Below are 24,592 nucleotides of genomic sequence, written 5' to 3' on the forward strand. Positions count from 1 at the left end.
CACCTGTATTTAGGTTACTTCTAATCTTCTGACTACTATTTGTTCTTTTAGGAAAAAGAACTCAGTGAGAGCATTCCTGAAGAAACACTGCATGTTTCAGGAAAAGCCATTTCAGAAGAAGACAGGGAAACATTAATTGTAAGCCAAAGGGTAGGAAGAAGTAAGAGACCTAAAAAAGATCGATTATCATGGCCAAAATTTCAATCAATCAAAAATAAAAAGATATTGAGGCACAGAAGATCTCATAGTACATCAGATGCATATGAGCCTGCTACACAGGATATTTCCCCTACAAGCACAGACACAGAGTCTCAATTTCCACAAGAAGTCCATACCAAAGAGAAAAAAGGAAGCCAAAGGAAGCTGAAGTTCCCTAGCATTGGATTCAGAATGCACAGGTCCAAAACAGAACAAGAGAAGCAAAAAAAAGAAATAAAAACTACACTGATCTCTGGAAGAGAAAAAATACATAAAGATGATATAAGCCTGGAAAATCCTGAAATCTTAACTGTTGAATATACCACATCTCCTGCTTATGAAATAAAAACAGGGGAGGTACATGAAACATTAACAAAAGAGTTAAAAGATATGAAAAACGGCATTCCATCTCATGTAAAACAATACCCTGAAGTTGAAATAAGCATTAAAAAAGAAAAAGACAAGGAAGCAACATCAAAATTTAGTGTACCTGAAGTACCAGACATAACAACAGAGATACCAAAGCCCAGCTTAGAAATAGCTGATCTGAAAGTAAGCCCAACTAAAAAATCACCACAAGCCTCATCAAAATCCCGAAAAAAGAAACAGAAAGGACCAGCAGATAAAAAAGATGGAGAAAGTGAAATTAACATAGATGCGATGGGTCACACAGCTAAAGGATCTGTACAGGTAAAAGGCCTAGAAATAGGCACTGCTAAAGCAGAATTACAGACATCTGACACACTGGAAACAGGAGAAAAACAAGCAGAAGACGACACACAAAAACTAAATATTCAGAAAATAAATTTTGGAATTTCCATGCCCAAAAGAAAAGAGACAGAGACTGACACCACCAAAAAGGGAAGTGATGTTCCACAGTCAGTACCAGAAAAAAGAGCTGATATGACTTCAGAGAACAGCAGGAATTTCGATGTGAAAACTCATATGCCAGATGCAGAATCAGAAGTATCTACTTGGAAAATACAAATGCCATCATTCAAAATGGCCAAAACACCTAAAACTGACATGAAAATAACAAGAGAAGGAAGCAGAGAGGACACAGAAGATAGAGTAAAAAAAGAACAGGTGGAGGAAGATGGCATGCCCACAAATGACAAGGCCTTAAACATAGAAATTGGAATGAAGACAGGAGAAAAAGATACAGAGGGGAAAGAAAGCAAATTCAGATTGCCAAAGTTAAAATTCCCTACATTTACCTGGTCGACTACCAAGGAAGAAACAGACCAAACTGAAGGACAGATAACTGAAAGGGAAGGAAAAGAGCAAATATTAGAAAAAACAGGAGGACTTGAGGTATGTGGACCAACAGGAGAAATTAAGGTTCCAAGTGCTGAAACAGAAATAGAGATATCCAAAGGAAAACTAAATGAAAACAACATAAAACAAAAGCCAGAAGTCCAGTTGCCAAGTCCAAAAAAAATAATTATGAAACCTTCCCAAATGAAAACTAGTATTGAAGAAGCAAAAGGAAATATCTTGATTTCAAAACCTGATACTGAAATAGAGAAGAGTGATTTCAGTAAAAAATCAAAACAAAAAGAGGAAATGTCAGAAAATACACAATCTGATATCAAAGCTCCCAAGGTGGACATCAGCCTGCCCTCCGTCGACGTCACCCTTCCGGAGACCTGCGTTGACCTGCAGGCGCCTCAGGCCGCCCTCGGCCTGGAAGGGGAAGTCAAAGCCCCAGAGAAGGAGGCCGCCAAGACCAAGGACAGCAAGTTCAAGATGCCCAAGTTCGGCATGCCTTCCTTTGGCTGGTCCAGCAGCAGAGAGGCCAAGGGCACTGTGGCCGCCGAGGTGGACGTCAGCCTCAAGGAGCCTCAAGTGACGGTGCCCTCAGGAGCCGCCGAAGTGGACGTGACCCTGCCCGAGGCCGAGATCCAAGTGCCCGGCGTGGAGGTGACCGTCGAGACGGGCGGCGTAGCAGCAGAGGGCGAGAAAGGCCGATTCAAGATGCCCGACGTCAAGATGCCCAGCGTCAAGCTGCCCAAAGTCAAAGCTCCCCACACCCAGGTCAGCCTGCCCAAGGCCGACGTCTCGCTGCCCAAAGGCCAGGAGGGCGAAGTCGCCCTGCAGGGCCCCGAGGCCGAAGCCAGCCTGGAGGTGGCCGCTGGAAAACCTGAGGGTGGCAGCATGAAAATACACATGCCCAAAGTCAAGGTGCCCAGCGTGGTCTTCTCCAAGCCCACCATCAAGGCTCCCAAACTGGATGGAGATGTCAGCCTCCCGCAGGCAGAGCTCAAGGCCGGCGACGCCGACATCAGCATCGCGGCCCCCGACGTCAAGCTGCCCTCCGTCGAAGGCTCCCTCGAGCTCCAGGCGCCCGACATAGACCTCAAAGCCCCCTCCGCCGAAGCCAAGCTTGAGCTGGAAGGCGCGGGCCTGAAAGGCAAGCTCAAGATGCCCAAGTTCGACAAGCCCAAATTCGCAGTGTCCTCCCCCAAGGCCGAAGCGCCCGCAGCTGAGGTCAGCCTGCCCAGCGCAGAGCTCGACCTCCCCTCCGCCACCGTGACAGCCGCAGGGGAGGGCCCCGCGCTGGGCCTCAAAGCCGACGTCCCTGGTGCCAAGACCGAAGGCGCCGGCTGGAAGCTGGAGAAGCCCTCCCTCAAAATGCCAAAAGCTGATATCAAAGCTCCCAAGGTGGACATCAGCCTGCCCTCCGTCGACGTCACCCTTCCGGAGGCCAGCGTCGACCTGCAGGCACCCGAGGCCTCCCTCGGCCTGGAAGGGGAAGTCAAAGCCCCAGAGAAGGAGGCCGTCAAGACCAAGGACAGCAAGTTCAAGATGCCCAAGTTCGGCATGCCTTCCTTTGGCTGGTCCAGCAGCAGAGAGGCCAAGGGCACTGTGGCCGCCGAGGTGGACGTCAGCCTCAAGGAGCCTCAAGTGACGGTGCCCTCGGGAGCCGCCGAAGTGGACGTGACCCTGCCCGAGGCCGAGATCCAAGTGCCCGGCGTGGAGGTGACCGTCGAGACGGGCGGCGTAGCAGCAGAGGGCGAGAAAGGCCGATTCAAGATGCCCGACGTCAAGATGCCCAGCGTCAAGCTGCCCAAAGTCAAAGCTCCCCACGCCCAGGTCAGCCTGCCCAAGGCCGACGTCTCGCTGCCCAAAGGCCAGGAGGGCGAAGTCGCCCTGCAGGGCCCCGAGGCCGAAGCCAGCCTGGAGGTGGCCGCTGGAAAACCTGAGGGCGGCGGCATGAAAATACACATGCCCAAAGTCAAGGTGCCCAGCGTGGTCTTCTCCAAGCCCACCATCAAGGCTCCCAAACTGGATGCAGATGTCAGCCTGCCGCAGGCAGAGCTCAAGGCCGGCGACGCCGACATCAGCATCGCGGCCCCCGACGTCAAGCTGCCCTCCGTCGAAGGCTCCCTCGAGCTCCAGGCGCCCGACATAGACCTCAAAGCCCCCTCCGCCGAAGCCAAGCTCGAGCTGGAAGGCGCGGGCCTCAAAGGCAAGCTCAAGATGCCCAAGTTCGACAAGCCCAAATTCGCAATGTCCTCCCCCAAGGCCGAAGCGCCCGCAGCTGAGGTCAGCCTGCCCAGCGCAGAGCTCGACCTCCCCTCCGCCACCGTGACAGCCGCAGGGGAGGGCCCCGCGCTGGGCCTCAAAGCCGACGTCCCTGGTGCCAAGACCGAAGGCGCCGGCTGGAAGCTGGAGAAGCCCTCCCTCAAAATGCCAAAAGCTGATATCAAAGCTCCCAAGGTGGACATCAGCCTGCCCTCCGTCGACGTCACCCTTCCGGAGGCCAGCGTCGACCTGCAGGCACCCGAGGCCTCCCTCGGCCTGGAAGGGGAAGTCAAAGCCCCAGAGAAGGAGGCCGCCAAGACCAAGGACAGCAAGTTCAAGATGCCCAAGTTCGGCATGCCTTCCTTTGGCTGGTCCAGCAGCAGAGAGGCCAAGGGCACTGTGGCCGCCGAGGTGGACGTCAGCCTCAAGGAGCCTCAAGTGACGGTGCCCTCGGGAGCCGCCGAAGTGGACGTGACCCTGCCCGAGGCCGAGATCCAAGTGCCCGGCGTGGAGGTGACCGTCGAGACGGCCACCGTAGCAGCAGAGGGTGAGAAAGGCCGATTCAAGATGCCCGACGTCAAGATGCCCAGCGTCAAGCTGCCCAAAGTCAAAGCTCCCCACACCCAGGTCAGCCTGCCCAAGGCCGACGTCTCGCTGCCCAAAGGCCAGGAGGGCGAAGTCGCCCTGCAGGGCCCCGAGGCCGAAGCCAGCCTGGAGGTGGCCGCTGGAAAACCTGAGGGCGGCGGCATGAAAATACACATGCCCAAAGTCAAGGTGCCCAGCGTGGTCTTCTCCAAGCCCACCATCAAGGCTCCCAAACTGGATGCAGATGTCAGCCTCCCGCAGGCAGAGCTCAAGGCCGGCGACACCGACATCAGCATCGCGGCTCCCGACGCCAAGCTGCCCTCCGTCGAAGGCTCCCTCGAGCTCCAGGCGCCCGACATAGACCTCAAAGCCCCCTCCGCCGAAGCCAAGCTCGAGCTGGAAGGCGCGGGCCTGAAAGGCAAGCTCAAGATGCCCAAGTTCGACAAGCCCAAATTCGCAATGTCCTCCCCCAAGGCCGAAGCGCCCGCAGCTGAGGTCAGCCTGCCCAGCGCAGAGCTCGACCTCCCCTCCGCCACCGTGACAGCCGCAGGGGAGGGCCCCGCGCTGGGCCTCAAAGCCGACGTCCCTGGTGCCAAGACCGAAGGCGCCGGCTGGAAGCTGGAGAAGCCCTCCCTCAAAATGCCAAAAGCTGATATCAAAGCTCCCAAGGTGGACATCAGCCTGCCCTCCGTCGACGTCACCCTTCCGGAGGCCAGCGTCGACCTGCAGGCACCCGAGGCCTCCCTCGGCCTGGAAGGGGAAGTCAAAGCCCCAGAGAAGGAGGCCGCCAAGGCCAAGGACAGCAAGTTCAAGATGCCCAAGTTCGGCATGCCTTCCTTTGGCTGGTCCAGCAGCAGAGAGGCCAAGGGCACTGTGGCCGCCGAGGTGGACGTCAGCCTCAAGGAGCCTCAAGTGACGGTGCCCTCGGGAGCCGCCGAAGTGGACGTGACCCTGCCCGAGGCCGAGATCCAAGTGCCCAGCGTGGAGGTGACCGTCGAGACGGCCGCCGTAGCAGCAGAGGGCGAGAAAGGCCGATTCAAGATGCCCGACGTCAAGATGCCCAGCGTCAAGCTGCCCAAAGTCAAAGCTCCCCACGCCCAGGTCAGCCTGCCCAAGGCCGACGTCTCGCTGCCCAAAGGCCAGGAGGGCGAAGTCGCCCTGCAGGGCCCCGAGGCCGAAGCCAGCCTGGAGGTGGCCGCTGGAAAACCTGAGGGCGGCAGCATGAAAATACACATGCCCAAAGTCAAGGTGCCCAGCGTGGTCTTCTCCAAGCCCACCATCAAGGCTCCCAAACTGGATGCAGATGTCAGCCTGCCGCAGGCAGAGCTCAAGGCCGGCGACACCGACATCAGCATCGCGGCTCCCGACGCCAAGCTGCCCTCCGTCGAAGGCTCCCTTGAGCTCCAGGCGCCCGACATAGACCTCAAAGCCCCCTCCGCCGAAGCCAAGCTCGAGCTGGAAGGCGCGGGCCTCAAAGGCAAGCTCAAGATGCCCAAGTTCGACAAGCCCAAATTCGCAATGTCCTCCCCCAAGGCCGAAGCGCCCGCAGCTGAGGTCAGCCTGCCCAGCGCAGAGCTCGACCTCCCCTCCGCCACCGTGACAGCCGCAGGGGAGGGCCCCGCGCTGGGCCTCAAAGCCGACGTCCCTGGTGCCAAGACCGAAGGCGCCGGCTGGAAGCTGGAGAAGCCCTCCCTCAAAATGCCAAAAGCTGATATCAAAGCTCCCAAGGTGGACATCAGCCTGCCCTCCGTCGACGTCACCCTTCCGGAGGCCAGCGTCGACCTGCAGGCACCTGAGGCCTCCCTCGGCCTGGAAGGGGAAGTCAAAGCCCCAGAGAAGGAGGCCGCCAAGACCAAGGACAGCAAGTTCAAGATGCCCAAGTTCGGCATGCCTTCCTTTGGCTGGTCCAGCAGCAGAGAGGCCAAGGGCACTGTGGCCGCCGAGGTGGACGTCAGCCTCAAGGAGCCTCAAGTGACGGTGCCCTCAGGAGCCGCCGAAGTGGACGTGACCCTGCCCGAGGCCGAGATCCAAGTGCCCGGCGTGGAGGTGACCGTCGAGACGGGCGGCGTAGCAGCAGAGGGCGAGAAAGGCCGATTCAAGATGCCCGACGTCAAGATGCCCAGCGTCAAGCTGCCCAAAGTCAAAGCTCCCCACGCCCAGGTCAGCCTGCCCAAGGCCGACGTCTCGCTGCCCAAAGGCCAGGAGGGCGAAGTCGCCCTGCAGGGCCCCGAGGCCGAAGCCAGCCTGGAGGTGGCCGCTGGAAAACCTGAGGGCGGCAGCATGAAAATACACATGCCCAAAGTCAAGGTGCCCAGCGTGGTCTTCTCCAAGCCCACCATCAAGGCTCCCAAACTGGATGCAGATGTCAGCCTCCCGCAGGCAGAGCTCAAGGCCGGCGACGCCGACATCAGCATCGCGGCTCCCGACGTCAAGCTGCCCTCCGTCGAAGGCTCCCTCGAGCTCCAGGCGCCCGACATAGACCTCAAAGCCCCCTCCGCCGAAGCCAAGCTCGAGCTGGAAGGCGCGGGCCTGAAAGGCAAGCTCAAGATGCCCAAGTTCGACAAGCCCAAATTCGCAGTGTCCTCCCCCAAGGCCGAAGCACCCGCAGCTGAGGTCAGCCTGCCCAGCGCAGAGCTCGACCTCCCCTCCGCCACCGTGACAGCCGCAGGGGAGGGCCCCGCGCTGGGCCTCAAAGCCGACGTCCCTGGTGCCAAGACCGAAGGCGCCGGCTGGAAGCTGGAGAAGCCCTCCCTCAAAATGCCAAAAGCTGATATCAAAGCTCCCAAGGTGGACATCAGCCTGCCCTCCGTCGACGTCACCCTTCCGGAGGCCAGCGTCGACCTGCAGGCACCCGAGGCCTCCCTCGGCCTGGAAGGGGAAGTCAAAGCCCCAGAGAAGGAGGCCGCCAAGACCAAGGACAGCAAGTTCAAGATGCCCAAGTTCGGCATGCCTTCCTTTGGCTGGTCCAGCAGCAGAGAGGCCAAGGGCACTGTGGCCGCCGAGGTGGACGTCAGCCTCAAGGAGCCTCAAGTGACGGTGCCCTCGGGAGCCGCCGAAGTGGACGTGACCCTGCCCAAGGCCGAGATCCAAGTGCCCGGCGTGGAGGTGACCGTCGAGACGGCCGCCGTAGCAGCAGAGGGCGAGAAAGGCCGATTCAAGATGCCCGACGTCAAGATGCCCAGCGTCAAGCTGCCCAAAGTCAAAGCTCCCCACACCCAGGTCAGCCTGCCCAAGGCCGACGTCTCGCTGCCCAAAGGCCAGGAGGGCGAAGTCACCCTGCAGGGCCCCGAGGCCGAAGCCAGCCTGGAGGTGGCCGCTGGAAAACCTGAGGGCGGTGGCATGAAAATACACATGCCCAAAGTCAAGGTGCCCAGCGTGGTCTTCTCCAAGCCCACCATCAAGGCTCCCAAACTGGATGCAGATGTCAGCCTCCCGCAGGCAGAGCTCAAGGCCGGCGACGCCGACATCAGCATCGCGGCCCCCGACGTCAAGCTGCCCTCCGTCGAAGGCTCCCTCGAGCTCCAGGCGCCCGACATAGACCTCAAAGCCCCCTCCGCCGAAGCCAAGCTCGAGCTGGAAGGCGCGGGCCTCAAAGGCAAGCTCAAGATGCCCAAGTTCGACAAGCCCAAATTCGCAGTGTCCTCCCCCAAGGCCGAAGCACCCGCAGCTGAGGTCAGCCTGCCCAGCGCAGAGCTCGACCTCCCCTCCGCCACCGTGACAGCCGCAGGGGAGGGCCCCGCGCTGAGCCTCAAAGCCGACGTCCCTGGTGCCAAGACCGAAGGCGCCGGCTGGAAGCTGGAGAAGCCCTCCCTCAAAATGCCAAAAGCTGATATCAAAGCTCCCAAGGTGGACATCAGCCTGCCCTCCGTCGACGTCACCCTTCCGGAGGCAAGCGTCGACCTGCAGGCACCCGAGGTCTCCCTCGGCCTGGAAGGGGAAGTCAAAGCCCCAGAGAAGGAGGCCGCCAAGACCAAGGACAGCAAGTTCAAGATGCCCAAGTTCGGCATGCCTTCCTTTGGCTGGTCCAGCAGCAGAGAGGCCAAGGGCACTGTGGCCGCCGAGGTGGACGTCAGCCTCAAGGAGCCTCAAGTGACGGTGCCCTCGGGAGCCGCCGAAGTGGACGTGACCCTGCCCGAGGCCGAGATCCAAGTGCCCGGCGTGGAGGTGACCGTCGAGACGGCCACCGTAGCAGCAGAGGGTGAGAAAGGCCGATTCAAGATGCCCGACGTCAAGATGCCCAGCGTCAAGCTGCCCAAAGTCAAAGCTCCCCACGCCCAGGTCAGCCTGCCCAAGGCTGACGTCTCGCTGCCCAAAGGCCAGGAGGGCGAAGTTGCCCTGCAGGGCCCCGAGGCCGAAGCCAGCCTGGAGGTGGCCGCTGGAAAACCTGAGGGCGGCAGCATGAAAATACACATGCCCAAAGTCAAGGTGCCCAGCGTGGTCTTCTCCAAGCCCACCATCAAGGCTCCCAAACTGGATGCAGATGTCAGCCTCCCGCAGGCAGAGCTCAAGGCCGGCGACGCCGACATCAGCATCGCGGCTCCCGACGTCAAGCTGCCCTCCGTCGAAGGCTCCCTCGAGCTCCAGGCGCCCGACATAGACCTCAAAGCCCCCTCCGCCGAAGCCAAGCTCGAGCTGGAAGGCGCGGGCCTCAAAGGCAAGCTCAAGATGCCCAAGTTCGACAAGCCCAAATTCGCAGTGTCCTCCCCCAAGGCCGAAGCACCCGCAGCTGAGGTCAGCCTGCCCAGCGCAGAGCTCGACCTCCCCTCCGCCACCGTGACAGCCGCAGGGGAGGGCCCCGCGCTGGGCCTCAAAGCCGACGTCCCTGGTGCCAAGACCGAAGGCGCCGGCTGGAAGCTGGAGAAGCCCTCCCTCAAAATGCCAAAAGCTGATATCAAAGCTCCCAAGGTGGACATCAGCCTGCCCTCCGTCGACGTCACCCTTCCGGAGGCCAGCGTCGACCTGCAGGCACCCGAGGCCTCCCTCGGCCTGGAAGGGGAAGTCAAAGCCCCAGAGAAGGAGGCCGCCAAGACCAAGGACAGCAAGTTCAAGATGCCCAAGTTCGGCATGCCTTCCTTTGGCTGGTCCAGCAGCAGAGAGGCCAAGGGCACTGTGGCCGCCGAGGTGGACGTCAGCCTCAAGGAGCCTCAAGTGACGGTGCCCTCGGGAGCCGCCGAAGTGGACGTGACCCTGCCCAAGGCCGAGATCCAAGTGCCCGGCGTGGAGGTGACCGTCGAGACGGCCACCGTAGCAGCAGAGGGCGAGAAAGGCCGATTCAAGATGCCCGACGTCAAGATGCCCAGCGTCAAGCTGCCCAAAGTCAAAGCTCCCCACACCCAGGTCAGCCTGCCCAAGGCCGACGTCTCGCTGCCCAAAGGCCAGGAGGGCGAAGTCGCCCTGCAGGGCCCCGAGGCCGAAGCCAGCCTGGAGGTGGCCGCTGGAAAACCTGAGGGCGGCAGCATGAAAATACACATGCCCAAAGTCAAGGTGCCCAGCGTGGTCTTCTCCAAGCCCACCATCAAGGCTCCCAAACTGGATGCAGATGTCAGCCTCCCGCAGGCAGAGCTCAAGGCCGGCGACGCCGACATCAGCATCGCGGCCCCCGACGTCAAGCTGCCCTCCGTCGAAGGCTCCCTCGAGCTCCAGGCGCCCGACATAGACCTCAAAGCCCCCTCCGCCGAAGCCAAGCTCGAGCTGGAAGGCGCGGGCCTCAAAGGCAAGCTCAAGATGCCCAAGTTCGACAAGCCCAAATTCGCAGTGTCCTCCCCCAAGGCCGAAGCGCCCGCAGCTGAGGTCAGCCTGCCCAGCGCAGAGCTCGACCTCCCCTCCGCCACCGTGACAGCCGCAGGGGAGGGCCCCGCGCTGGGCCTCAAAGCCGACGTCCCTGGTGCCAAGACCGAAGGCGCCGGCTGGAAGCTGGAGAAGCCCTCCCTCAAAATGCCAAAAGCTGATATCAAAGCTCCCAAGGTGGACATCAGCCTGCCCTCCGTCGACGTCACCCTTCCGGAGGCAAGCGTCGACCTGCAGGCACCCGAGGTCTCCCTCGGCCTGGAAGGGGAAGTCAAAGCCCCAGAGAAGGAGGCCGCCAAGACCAAGGACAGCAAGTTCAAGATGCCCAAGTTCGGCATGCCTTCCTTTGGCTGGTCCAGCAGCAGAGAGGCCAAGGGCACTGTGGCCGCCGAGGTGGACGTCAGCCTCAAGGAGCCTCAAGTGACGGTGCCCTCGGGAGCCGCCGAAGTGGACGTGACCCTGCCCGAGGCCGAGATCCAAGTGCCCGGCGTGGAGGTGACCGTCGAGACGGCTGCCGTAGCAACAGAGGGCGAGAAAGGCCGATTCAAGATGCCCGACGTCAAGATGCCCAGCGTCAAGCTGCCCAAAGTCAAAGCTCCCCACGCCCAGGTCAGCCTGCCCAAGGCTGACGTCTCGCTGCCCAAAGGCCAGGAGGGCGAAGTCGCCCTGCAGGGCCCCGAGGCCGAAGCCAGCCTGGAGGTGGCCGCTGGAAAACCTGAGGGCGGCAGCATGAAAATACACATGCCCAAAGTCAAGGTGCCCAGCGTGGTCTTCTCCAAGCCCACCATCAAGGCTCCCAAACTGGATGCAGATGTCAGCCTCCCGCAGGCAGAGCTCAAGGCCGGCGACGCCGACATCAGCATCGCGGCCCCCGACGTCAAGCTGCCCTCCGTCGAAGGCTCCCTCGAGCTCCAGGCGCCCGACATAGACCTCAAAGCCCCCTCCGCCGAAGCCAAGCTCGAGCTGGAAGGCGCGGGCCTCAAAGGCAAGCTCAAGATGCCCAAGTTCGACAAGCCCAAATTCGCAGTGTCCTCCCCCAAGGCCGAAGCGCCCGCAGCTGAGGTCAGCCTGCCCAGCGCAGAGCTCGACCTCCCCTCCGCCACCGTGACAGCCGCAGGGGAGGGCCCCGCGCTGGGCCTCAAAGCCGACGTCCCTGGTGCCAAGACCGAAGGCGCCGGCTGGAAGCTGGAGAAGCCCTCCCTCAAAATGCCAAAAGCTGATATCAAAGCTCCCAAGGTGGACATCAGCCTGCCCTCCGTCGACGTCACCCTTCCGGAGTCCAGCGTCGACCTGCAGGCACCCGAGGCCTCCCTCGGCCTGGAAGGGGAAGTCAAAGCCCCAGAGAAGGAGGCCGCCAAGACCAAGGACAGCAAGTTCAAGATGCCCAAGTTCGGCATGCCTTCCTTTGGCTGGTCCAGCAGCAGAGAGGCCAAGGGCACTGCGGCCGCCGAGGTGGACGTCAGCCTCAAGGAGCCTCAAGTGACGGTGCCCTCGGGAGCCGCCGAAGTGGACGTGACCCTGCCCGAGGCCGAGATCCTAGTGCCCGGCGTGGAGGTGACCGTCGAGACGGGCGGCGTAGCAGCAGAGGGCGAGAAAGGCCGATTCAAGATGCCCGACGTCAAGATGCCCAGCGTCAAGCTGCCCAAAGTCAAAGCTCCCCACGCCCAGGTCAGCCTGCCCAAGGCCGACGTCTCGCTGCCCAAAGGCCAGGAGGGCGAAGTCGCCCTGCAGGGCCCCGAGGCCGAAGCCAGCCTGGAGGTGGCCGCTGGAAAACCTGAGGGCGGCAGCATGAAAATACACATGCCCAAAGTCAAGGTGCCCAGCGTGGTCTTCTCCAAGCCCACCATCAAGGCTCCCAAACTGGATGCAGATGTCAGCCTCCCGCAGGCAGAGCTCAAGGCCGGCGACGCCGACATCAGCATCGCGGCCCCCGACGTCAAGCTGCCCTCCGTCGAAGGCTCCCTCGAGCTCCAGGCGCCCGACATAGACCTCAAAGCCCCCTCCGCCGAAGCCAAGCTCGAGCTGGAAGGCGCGGGCCTCAAAGGCAAGCTCAAGATGCCCAAGTTCGACAAGCCCAAATTCGCAGTGTCCTCCCCCAAGGCCGAAGCGCCCGCAGCTGAGGTCAGCCTGCCCAGCGCAGAGCTCGACCTCCCCTCCGCCACCGTGACAGCCGCAGGGGAGGGCCCCGCGCTGGGCCTCAAAGCCGACGTCCCTGGTGCCAAGACCGAAGGCGCCGGCTGGAAGCTGGAGAAGCCCTCCCTCAAAATGCCAAAAGCTGATATCAAAGCTCCCAAGGTGGACATCAGCCTGCCCTCCGTCGACGTCACCCTTCCGGAGGCAAGCGTCGACCTGCAGGCACCCGAGGTCTCCCTCGGCCTGGAAGGGGAAGTCAAAGCCCCAGAGAAGGAGGCCGCCAAGACCAAGGACAGCAAGTTCAAGATGCCCAAGTTCGGCATGCCTTCCTTTGGCTGGTCCAGCAGCAGAGAGGCCAAGGGCACTGTGGCCGCCGAGGTGGACGTCAGCCTCAAGGAGCCTCAAGTGACGGTGCCCTCGGGAGCCGCCGAAGTGGACGTGACCCTGCCCGAGGCCGAGATCCAAGTGCCCGGCGTGGAGGTGACCGTCGAGACGGCTGCCGTAGCAACAGAGGGCGAGAAAGGCCGATTCAAGATGCCCGACGTCAAGATGCCCAGCGTCAAGCTGCCCAAAGTCAAAGCTCCCCACGCCCAGGTCAGCCTGCCCAAGGCTGACGTCTCGCTGCCCAAAGGCCAGGAGGGCGAAGTCGCCCTGCAGGGCCCCGAGGCCGAAGCCAGCCTGGAGGTGGCCACTGGAAAACCTGAGGGCGGCAGCATGAAAATACACATGCCCAAAGTCAAGGTGCCCAGCGTGGTCTTCTCCAAGCCCACCATCAAGGCTCCCAAACTGGATGCAGATGTCAGCCTCCCGCAGGCAGAGCTCAAGGCCGGCGACGCCGACATCAGCATCGCGGCCCCCGACGTCAAGCTGCCCTCCGTCGAAGGCTCCCTCGAGCTCCAGGCGCCCGACATAGACCTCAAAGCCCCCTCCGCCGAAGCCAAGCTCGAGCTGGAAGGCGCGGGCCTCAAAGGCAAGCTCAAGATGCCCAAGTTCGACAAGCCCAAATTCGCAGTGTCCTCCCCCAAGGCCGAAGCGCCCGCAGCTGAGGTCAGCCTGCCCAGCGCAGAGCTTGACCTCCCCTCCGCCACCGTGACAGCCGCAGGGGAGGGCCCCGCGCTGGGCCTCAAAGCCGACGTCCCTGGTGCCAAGACCGAAGGCGCCGGCTGGAAGCTGGAGAAGCCCTCCCTCAAAATGCCAAAAGCTGATATCAAAGCTCCCAAGGTGGACATCAGCCTGCCCTCCGTCGACGTCACCCTTCCGGAGTCCAGCGTCGACCTGCAGGCACCCGAGGCCTCCCTCGGCCTGGAAGGGGAAGTCAAAGCCCCAGAGAAGGAGGCCGCCAAGACCAAGGACAGCAAGTTCAAGATGCCCAAGTTCGGCATGCCTTCCTTTGGCTGGTCCAGCAGCAGAGAGGCCAAGGGCACTGTGGCCGCCGAGGTGGACGTCAGCCTCAAGGAGCCTCAAGTGACGGTGCCCTCGGGAGCCGCCGAAGTGGACGTGACCCTGCCCGAGGCCGAGATCCAAGTGCCCGGCGTGGAGGTGACCGTCGAGACGGCTGCCGTAGCAACAGAGGGCGAGAAAGGCCGATTCAAGATGCCCGACGTCAAGATGCCCAGCGTCAAGCTGCCCAAAGTCAAAGCTCCCCACGCCCAGGTCAGCCTGCCCAAGGCTGACGTCTCGCTGCCCAAAGGCCAGGAGGGCGAAGTCGCCCTGCAGGGCCCCGAGGCCGAAGCCAGCCTGGAGGTGGCCACTGGAAAACCTGAGGGCGGCAGCATGAAAATACACATGCCCAAAGTCAAGGTGCCCAGCGTGGTCTTCTCCAAGCCCACCATCAAGGCTCCCAAACTGGATGCAGATGTCAGCCTCCCGCAGGCAGAGCTCAAGGCCGGCGACGCCGACATCAGCATCGCGGCCCCCGACGTCAAGCTCCCCTCCGTCGAAGGCTCCCTCGAGCTCCAGGCGCCCGACATAGACCTCAAAGCCCCCTCCGCCGAAGCCAAGCTCGAGCTGGAAGGCGCGGGCCTCAAAGGCAAGCTCAAGATGCCCAAGTTCGACAAGCCCAAATTCGCAGTGTCCTCCCCCAAGGCCGAAGCGCCCGCAGCTGAGGTCAGCCTGCCCAGCGCAGAGCTCGACCTCCCCTCCGCCACCGTGACAGCCGCAGGGGAGGGCCCCGCGCTGGGCCTCAAAGCCGACGTCCCTGGTGCCAAGACCGAAGGCGCCGGCTGGAAGCTGGAGAAGCCCTCCCTCAAAATGCCAAAAGCTGATATCAAAGCTCCCAAGGTGGACATCAGCCTGCCCTCCGTCGACGTCACCCTTCCGGAGGCCAGCGTCGACCTGCAGGCACCCGAGGCCTCCCTCGGCCTGGAAGGGGAAGTCAAAGCCCCAGAGAAGGAGGCCGCCAAGACCAAGGACAGCAAGTTCAAGATGCCCAAGTTCGGCATGCCTTCCTTTGGCTGGTCCAGCAGCAGAGAGGCCAAGGGCACTATGGCCGCCGAGGTGGACGTCAGCCTCAAGGAGCCTCAAGTGACGGTGCCCTCGGGAGCCGCCGAAGTGGACGTGACCCTGCCCGAGGCCGAGATCCAAGTGCCCGGCGTGGAGGTGACCATCGAGACGGCCGCCGTAGCAACAGAGGGCGAGAAAGGCCGATTCAAGATGCCCGACGTCAAGATGCCCAGCGTCAAGCTGCCCAAAGTCAAAGCTCCCCACACCCAGGTCAGCCTGCCCAAGGCCGACGTCTCGCTGCCCAAAGGCCAGGAGGGCGAAGTCGCCCTGCAGGGCCCCGAGGCCGAAGCCAGCCTGGAGGTGGCCGCTGGAAAACCTGAGGGCGGCAGCATGAAAATACACATGCCCAAAGTCAAGGTGCCCAGCGTGGTCTTCTCCAAGCCCACCATCAAGGCTCCCAAACTGGATGCAGATGTCAGCCTCCCGCAGGCAGAGCTCAAGGCCGGCGACGCCGACATCAGCATCGCGGCCCCCGACGTCAAGCTGCCCTCCGTCGAAGGCTCCCTCGAGCTCCAGGCGCCCGACATAGACCTCAAAGCCCCCTCCGCCGAAGCCAAGCTCGAGCTGGAAGGCGCGGGCCTCAAAGGCAAGCTCAAGATGCCCAAGTTCGACAAGCCCAAATTCGCAGTGTCCTCCCCCAAGGCCGAAGCGCCCGCAGCTGAGGTCAGCCTGCCCAGCGCAGAGCTCGACCTCCCCTCCGCCACCGTGACAGCCGCAGGGGAGGGCCCCGCGCTGGGCCTCAAAGCCGACGTCCCTGGTGCCAAGACCGAAGGCGCCGGCTGGAAGCTGGAGAAGCCCTCCCTCAAAATGCCAAAAGCTGATATCAAAGCTCCCAAGGTGGACATCAGCCTGCCCTCCGTCGACGTCACCCTTCCGGAGTCCAGCGTCGACCTGCAGGCACCCGAGGCCTCCCTCGGCCTGGAAGGGGAAGTCAAAGCCCCAGAGAAGGAGGCCGCCAAGACCAAGGACAGCAAGTTCAAGATGCCCAAGTTCGGCATGCCTTCCTTTGGCTGGTCCAGCAGCAGAGAGGCCAAGGGCACTGCGGCCGCCGAGGTGGACGTCAGCCTCAAGGAGCCTCAAGTGACGGTGCCCTCGGGAGCCGCCGAAGTGGACGTGACCCTGCCCGAGGCCGAGATCCAAGTGCCCGGCGTGGAGGTGACCGTCGAGACGGCCGCCGTAGCAACAGAGGGCGAGAAAGGCCGATTCAAGATGCCCGACGTCAAGATGCCCAGCGTCAAGCTGCCCAAAGTCAAAGCTCCCCACGCCCAGGTCAGCCTGCCCAAGGCCGACGTCTCGCTGCCCAAAGGCCAGGAGGGCGAAGTCGCCCTGCAGGGCCCCGAGGCCGAAGCCAGCCTGGAGGTGGCCGCTGGAAAACCTGAGGGCGGTGGCATGAAAATACACATGCCCAAAGTCAAGGTGCCCAGCGTGGTCTTCTCCAAGCCCACCATCAAGGCTCCCAAACTGGATGCAGATGTCAGCCTGCCGCAGGCAGAGCTCAAGGCCGGCGACGCCGACATCAGCATCGCGGCCCCCGACGTCAAGCTGCCCTCCGTCGAAGGCTCCCTCGAGCTCCAGGCGCCCGACATAGACCTCAAAGCCCCCTCCGCCGAAGCCAAGCTCGAGCTGGAAGGCGCGGGCCTCAAAGGCAAGCTCAAGATGCCCAAGTTCGACAAGCCCAAATTCGCAGTGTCCTCCCCCAAGGCCGAAGCGCCCGCAGCTGAGGTCAGCCTGCCCAGCGCAGAGCTCGACCTCCCCTCCGCCACCGTGACAGCCGCAGGGGAGGGCCCCGCGCTGGGCCTCAAAGCCGACGTCCCTGGTGCCAAGACCGAAGGCGCCGGCTGGAAGCTGGAGAAGCCCTCCCTCAAAATGCCAAAAGCTGATATCAAAGCTCCCAAGGTGGACATCAGCCTGCCCTCCGTCGACGTCACCCTTCCGGAGGCCAGCGTCGACCTGCAGGCACCCGAGGCCTCCCTCGGCCTGGAAGGGGAAGTCAAAGCCCCAGAGAAGGAGGCCGCCAAGACCAAGGACAGCAAGTTCAAGATGCCCAAGTTCGGCATGCCTTCCTTTGGCTGGTCCAGCAGCAGAGAGGCCAAGGGCACCGTGGCCGCCGAGGTGGACGTCAGCCTCAAGGAGCCTCAAGTGACAGCGCCCTCGGGAGCCGCCGAAGTGGACGTGACCCTGCCCGAGGCCGAGATCCAAGTGCCCGGCGTGGAGGTGACCGTCGAGACGGCCGCCGTAGCAACAGAGGGCGAGAAAGGCCGATTCAAGATGCCCGACATCAAGATGCCCAGCGTCAAGCTGCCCAAAGTCAAAGCTCCCCACACCCAGGTCAGCCTGCCCAAGGCCGACGTCTCGCTGCCCAAAGGCCAGGAGGGCGAAGTCGCCCTGCAGGGCCCCGAGGCCGAAGCCAGCCTGGAGGTGGCCGCTGGAAAACCTGAGGGCGGTGGCATGAAAATACACATGCCCAAAGTCAAGGTGCCCAGCGTGGTCTTCTCCAAGCCCACCATCAAGGCTCCCAAACTGGATGCAGATGTCAGCCTCCCGCAGGCAGAGCTCAAGGCCGGCGACGCCGACATCAGCATCGCGGCCCCCGACGTCAAGCTGCCCTCCGTCGAAGGCTCCCTCGAGCTCCAGGCGCCCGACATAGACCTCAAAGCCCCCTCCGCCGAAGCCAAGCTCGAGCTGGAAGGCGCGGGCCTCAAAGGCAAGCTCAAGATGCCCAAGTTCGACAAGCCCAAATTCGCAGTGTCCTCCCCCAAGGCCGAAGCGCCCGCAGCTGAGGTCAGCCTGCCCAGCGCAGAGCTCGACCTCCCCTCCGCCACCGTGACAGCCGCAGGGGAGGGCCCCGCGCTGGGCCTCAAAGCCGACGTCCCTGGTGCCAAGACCGAAGGCGCCGGCTGGAAGCTGGAGAAGCCCTCCCTCAAAATGCCAAAAGCTGATATCAAAGCTCCCAAGGTGGACATCAGCCTGCCCTCCGTCGACGTCACCCTTCCGGAGTCCAGCGTCGACCTGCAGGCACCCGAGGCCTCCCTCGGCCTGGAAGGGGAAGTCAAAGCCCCAGAGAAGGAGGCCGCCAAGACCAAGGACAGCAAGTTCAAGATGCCCAAGTTCGGCATGCCTTCCTTTGGCTGGTCCAGCAGCAGAGAGGCCAAGGGCACTGTGGCCGCCGAGGTGGAAGTCAGCCTCAAGGAGCCTCAAGTGACGGTGCCCTCGGGAGCTGCTGAATTGGATATGACCTCTCCTGAATCTGAGGTCCAAGCGTCCACTTTTGACATTCCCCTAGATTCTTCCTCCAGTAAAGAGGATGAAATGGGTAAATCTCGAAGCTCTTTATTTAGAATGCCTAAAATTTCTCTGTCTAAAAGTTTCAAACCTGATATAGAAAACCAATCTGGAGTTGATCTTACCGTTTCAGAAACTCTTTGTTATTCTTCAACAGAGGACACTTCACTTCCTTCAGAGAGTGTTGGATCTAAACCTTTTTCTGACATTAAGGGTGATAGTGTCTCTAAAAGTACCAAATTCAGAGTTCCTAGCATTGGTTTCTCTAAAGCTGAAGTGAGTTCATCTAAAATTGATGTGGAGTCCTCATTACATAAAGGGGATATTACTCTTACTAAATACCAAATTAATCTAACAGAATCTCAATCAAAAATAGCATCTCCTGTTGATGAAAATCTTTCGGATTTTGAAATTTTAAGTGAAGATGGTTCTGAGGAGCAAGGAGGTCCAAAGCTAGAAGGTAAAACAACATCTGCTGAAATATCTTTGGTTGACACAGAGATCACAGTTAAAATTCCTAAATTCCGAAAACCTAAATTCAGAATTCGATCTAAGGGAAAAGCATCTGAAAGTGACATTGTTTCCAACATGGAATCTGAAATTTCCAAGGGAAGGATAACATCTGATATGACTGATCCTGATATTGAAAAACCAGCTCAAATCTCTGATGCCCAACTTGGTGTAAAGTTGCGTAAGCCTTCACTTGAAGTTGTTCTGGATGCACCAACAATGGATCCAAATTTCTCACCAATGGAGGTTACCTTGCCAAAATTAGAAGCAGAAATCCATGGCTCAGATTTAGAGTGCAAGGCAGAGCAGGAAGTAGTTTCAGGAGAGAAAGGTACTGAGGAGAAGGAAAACAAATTTAAATCATCAAAATTCAAACTACCTTCATTTAGGTGGTCACCAAAGAAAGAAGCTATTGCTCCTTCTCACACTGAGGAACATCTGGAAGGACCCACTTTGTCTACTTTATCTGGAGACACAGGATCTGAATTAACTTTTCTTACTCCTGAGAATCAATACCTCCATGCAGAATTTGATACAGCAGAAAAAGATGGTGAAAAGGTCAAAACCAAGAAGTCCCAATTTACCATGCCAAAGATCTCATTCCCTAAAATTAAGGGTCAGAAAGTCCAAGTCTCTCTGCCCATCCTGGAAACTGATGTTTCTGGACCCAAACAAGAAAAAGAAGTTGTTTCTGTTCAGAAATCTGAGAAAGGGAGTAGTGGAGAAGGGGCAGGACTGGGCATAAAAGTTCCAAAAGTTACAGTCCCAACTTCGGAATTTTCCAAACCAGAAGCCAAAGCTCCCAAAATAGAGATGGATATTAGCATGCCTACAGGTGAGGTCACACTTCCTACCTGTGAAGAAGATGGGTTTACACTGAAATCAGCTGCTGCTGCTGATGCCAGCCTCTCCACCTCAGATATTAAGATGATAACTGAAGGTTCGCTTGAGGTGAAGAGTCCTGACAAAAGTGTTGAAAGAACATCAAGTGAAATTGCTGTGGGTGATGTAGAAATAAAAGCTGAAGGTTCTGAAGTGAAAACAAAAATGTCTAAATTCCAAATGCCAAAGGTAGGAATTACACTTTCTAAAGGGAAAGGGTCAGAAAAGGATGTTGGTCAATCTAAATCAGAAATCAAGGTTCCCCAACTAAAAGCAACAGTAGAAATATCTGACATTGCTGTTGAAGCACCAAACTTGGAGGTGGAATGTGGCACTGGAACAGAGACTTACAGCCCTGAAGTCAAAATGACCAAAACTGACAGTAAGGCATCAGAGGTTGATGCTCACCTCCCATCAGCTGACATTTCTATTCCAAAAACAGATAGTGATATTCAGGATTCAGATGCAGCAGTAAAAATCAAGGGGGAAATAAAGCAAGATGGAGATGGAGAGGAGAAAGAAGGACATTTCAAAATGCCAAAATTCAAACTTCCATCCTTCAGTTGGTCACCAAAGAAGGAAGCAAGTGTTAAATCAGGTTCTGGAGGAGATTTGGAAGACCAAAAGCTTGCTGTCATGTCAAGCAGAATAGACACAGAAATGAAAGGAACTGCAACTGATGATCATGGTAGTGGGCCAGACCTTGATCTGGAAATATCTGCAGGAAAAGCTGAACAAAAAAGTCCAATTAAAAAGCCTCAATTTGTCATGCCTAAAATTTCACTCTCCAAGATCAAGGTTCCAAAATCTCAGTCTCGTTCACCAAAAGTTGAAGCTGATGCTCATCTTCCTAAAACAGAAATAGAGGGCGATGATTCAATTAAGATACCTGATATAGAAAAAAGTCATCCTGAATGGACCATAGAAGGGGCACAAATAAGCATAAAACTGGCTGACACTAAAGTCCACACTCCGGAGTTTTCCAGAATAGAAACTGAAGCCTCTAAAACTGAAATGACAGTCAGCTCAGCAAAGATTGATGCTTCTTTGACTCCCTCAGAGGGGAGTTTTCAACAGCTTGACTTAAATTCTACCAATGAATATAGCATTCAAAAAACAGGTATTAAGCTCCCCAAAGGAGAAGCTTCAGTTAATTTGAAGAGCCCTGATATATTAACAGAAAGCTCATCAGTTGTGGATGGAAGACAAGTGAAATTGGAAGGTCCTGAAGGGAAGATTAAAATGCCCAAATTCCAGAAGCCGAAGTTTGGAATCTCCCTAATAAAAGGGAAAGGCCCAGAGACAGAGATCAGCTCTCCAACTATAGAAGCTGAGCTACCCCAGCTAAAAACGACAAATGAAATTGCTGACATTGCTGTGGGAGTTCCACAGTCAGAACCTACACCTGATATGGCAGATCCTGGACTAGTTGATGATAAGATAAAAACACCCCAAGCTCTGATGGGTGGCATTGAAGATACAAAGGTAGACACAAGCACCCAGTCAGTGTCTAAACCAGAGGGAGTTAGTGAGAGTTTTGAGGAAAAGGAAATCAAATTAAAAGAACATGAAATAAAAGCTGGAGAAGTTCAGACTGAAGAACATCAGGGATGGTTCAAAATGCCAAAATTCAGAATACCTGCATTTGGCAGGTCATCCTTAAAGGAAAAAAAAAGTGATGCTGATATTGAAAAAAATATGGGAAAAGCTCAGGAAACTATTCCTTCTGCAAAAATACAAACTGAAACAAGTATTCCTGAAAGTACCTTCTCATTACCACATGCAGCTGCTGAAATTACTATTGGAAAAGAGGGGATTCAAAAATTAGCAGATTCTGTGAAGAGTTCTGATGTTAGCTTGCCAAAGATGGAAGGAGATATTTCATTATCCACAGAAAGAACAGATAGTAGAGTGAATATTCCAAAAACTGAAACTTACGAAGACGTAGTTAAGTGCAGTGCTGAAGGACATACTTCAGATATCACAGTGTCTGCAGCAGAGTTGCCTAAATCACACGCAAGTGCTTCAGAAACTGACAAACACAAGAGTTCAACAAATAGGTTTCCTACATGTACTCTGACTTTTCCAGAGCATAAAGGCAAATCACAGGACATAGAAGTCCCAAAGGTAGAAAGTTCCATGAAGTTAGAGACATCAGGATTAGGAGGCAAACCATCATCAACTGAAATTACTCTGGATGAAACACAGAAGAAAACACATGTCAGTCTTCCAAAGGAAGAGCTAGATATTCAAAATAAAGAGGCAGCAAGTAAAAAGGGAAAGATAAAGGGTGAGGTGAAAATCATAGGAAAAGACTGTGAAGAAAGTCAATTAAAGAAGACTTCGTTTACTACAAAAGGATCAGAAGATGGTACTTATGTTACTGCTAAGCTGGAAGATCTAAAGGTAGAAGTCCCGACAGTGAAGACAGATGTTAAAATTACTAGAGTAGAACCTGAAATGAAATTTCAAGTGAAAAGTGTTGAAAAGGATGTGTCTGCAGGAGTGGAAGTGCAAGTAGAAGACAGAGCAGAAACGAGTAAAATTAAAGCATACAAGTTTAAGATTCCAAAGTTTGGAATGTTGCATTCAGAAATCAAGGGGTTTGAAGATGACACCAATTTTCCAAAGTCAGAAGCTGATTCAGCACCTAAAAGTGGAATAGGCACAGCAGAAATGCAGTTAAGAAAACCAGAAGGATCTATTGGCCTGAAAAGTCCAGCTCAAGATCATACGGAAGCATCTGCCAGAGTAACAGGGGAAACAATGGACCAAACACAAGGTGTCCCAGAAGTAAGTGTAAGAATTCCCAAACTAAAAATACCAAGATTCACTTTCAGAACTCTCCCAATTGAAGCTGATGTTTTACTGTCAAAAGTGGAAACAGATCCAAAGGGCTGTAGTACTGACATTGAAGTAGTGCAACTGCAAGCAAGCTCTGCTATCCCCAGAGAAACACCAGGAGCTCTAGAGGGGGGTATTCAAAAAGCAAAAAGCAAAATTGTTACGCTGACTGAACCTGACATTAAAACAGCACAAATGACAGCTACCATAGAGTCCTCACTCTCAAGTGCAGGGCAAGACATTCATTGGTCTCATATAGAGGGCCAAGAAGTAAGTGAGAAAGTAGAACCTGAACATGTTGCTATTGAGAGGTGTGAGATTTACACTACTGAAATACTGAAAGAATCAGAGATTCTGTCATCAGAGGTCAAAACTGCTACTTTGGGATTCTCATTGCTCAAGACGAAGTTGCCTGAATCACACAGTGATTTAGAAGTGCTGGTCCAGCAGCCATCTCCGCCAGGAGGTTCGTCAGTGAGAAAACCTACAGGTGCTGGTGAAAGCCTCGGAGTGGCAGCACAGAGAACTGCCAGTGCTGAGCTTAAACTATCTGACAAACCACACCATGAGTCTGAAGAATCTAGAGGAAAAGTAAGTTTGACAAAGTTAAAAACATCTGCTGCTGAAGTAAAGTGTTCCAGTAAAGAAGAGAGTTTTCCTGAAAAATCACCAGAGGGAATAACAGCAGCTCCTCTCTCTAAAGATGAAGATGTAGTTGAAGCAGTGGAAGGTGAAGAAAAAGACATAACCAATGAGAAAGAAAAGATTGATAGTAAAAGATCTCCTGGAAGATTCAAATTTTGGCTTCCAAGTATTGGCTTTTCATCTTCTGGGGATGAAACAAGCACAGATGCAAAACCAGAAATAAAAAAATCAGTTCCAGAAGATGTGAAACCTGCTGACACATCAGATGATTCCTCTAAGCAGGCTGAAAAAGCTGGATGGTTTAGACTTCCCAAGCTTGGTTTCACATCTCCTTCCAAAAAGGCTAAGTCAGTTGACAAAGAAGAGGTGGGTCATAAAGAGGGGAGCCTCTCAGATGAAGACAGCCCAACAGATAAACCAGATGTGTTTTTTGATGCGCAAGAAAGCTTATCACCTAAAGAAATAGGAGAGGGTGAAAAAGCTGAAATTGACGGGGCCTCATCTATTGTGACATCTTCAGCAAGAACTGAACTAATCTTGTTGGAGGAAGAAAAAGATAGTAAATCTAATATTGTTGGAGATAAAACCAAATGAAGTTGTATTTTCTCAATCCTCAATGAAAACAGAATCATCCATATGTACAGAAGAGAACGTTTTCTTAATTTTCTACTAACTGAAAATTAAACCCCAAAGCTGGTTTCATGAAAACTTGAACAGAATTCACCATATTTAAATTTTCAATTACATAGATGTACTAGATTGTACACTAATAAAAATAGTGATTTCTCCAAATCTACCCCAAAGGCAACAATTATGACAGGCACAGAGGAGCCCATGAGTCTGTGAGCAAAGTCTGAGTAGATACCTGAACCATGAAAGTAAATCATTGAAAGCCTCAAGGACAGCAAAAGACTTGTTAAATAGGCTTCTCAAAACACACCAGTTATATTTAGATTACAGATTATTTCTAGAACGGGTTATAAACTAGTACTATGAGAACTATACTTACCTGTTTAGATTTTGGACTTTTTTGATCTACTTTGCTTTGTTATTAAAATGTTTTTCTTTATTTCAGCTAAGGTAGTATGTATATTCCACAAACATTCTAAAATACAAAATAAGAATTAAATACTAGTGTAGAGAGACTAATGCTTTGCCTCTTCCTCTCCTCTCATTTTTTTATTATTGTGGTGGGTCATAGTTAGCCTTACAATAATTAAAAAAAAAAAAACAGCAAAACCCAACAGATTAATTCCAAGACCAAAAAACATGTAACTAAATCATGTTTGTAAGATACCAGAATAAAACATGCTTACAAAGAATATTATTCAAATGTGGATAAATAAATTTTAATGTATATACTTATGGGATAGTTTAATGCTTTGAATGATCTGCCCCACTGGTGGAATTGCTTCAGAGATTTTCTGGGAAAGGAGGTGTATATAATTATTTGCTTCTTTGTTTATATTAATGCTTCTCTCAAGTGCACAGTGAAAACCAGAGTGCATATGTGACAGCCTTCACATGTACCATTAAAACACTCTGTATTCTTAATTCACAATAAACTCACCATACGAATAATAACTTGAGTAGTGTGAGTTACTGACATTTCTGATTCTGAAAATGCCAGCTTAAATTTGCAGAAGTTTGCATGTACTTCACTGTCTGCTGAGGTGGATGATTAATGACAGCACAG

The 24,592-nt window shown here is 55.7% G+C and overlaps 1 protein-coding gene across 1 annotated transcript in view; it reads left to right on the top strand.

Moving 5' to 3' along the window:
- Window positions 1–24,477, top strand: part of LOC116445736 (neuroblast differentiation-associated protein AHNAK-like) — a 67,280-nt gene extending 42,803 nt beyond the window's left edge. Inside the window, exon 7 of the mRNA XM_032112669.1 lies at window positions 52–24,477. Coding sequence (XP_031968560.1) covers window positions 52–23,490 — 23,439 coding nt within the window. The 3' untranslated portion in view covers window positions 23,491–24,477. The remainder of the gene's footprint in view (window positions 1–51) is intronic.
- The last annotated feature ends 115 nt before the right edge of the window (window positions 24,478–24,592 follow it).

Source organism: Corvus moneduloides, chromosome 6 (genome assembly GCF_009650955.1).
Source record: "Corvus moneduloides isolate bCorMon1 chromosome 6, bCorMon1.pri, whole genome shotgun sequence".
Classification (NCBI taxonomy): domain Eukaryota; kingdom Metazoa; phylum Chordata; class Aves; order Passeriformes; family Corvidae; genus Corvus; species Corvus moneduloides.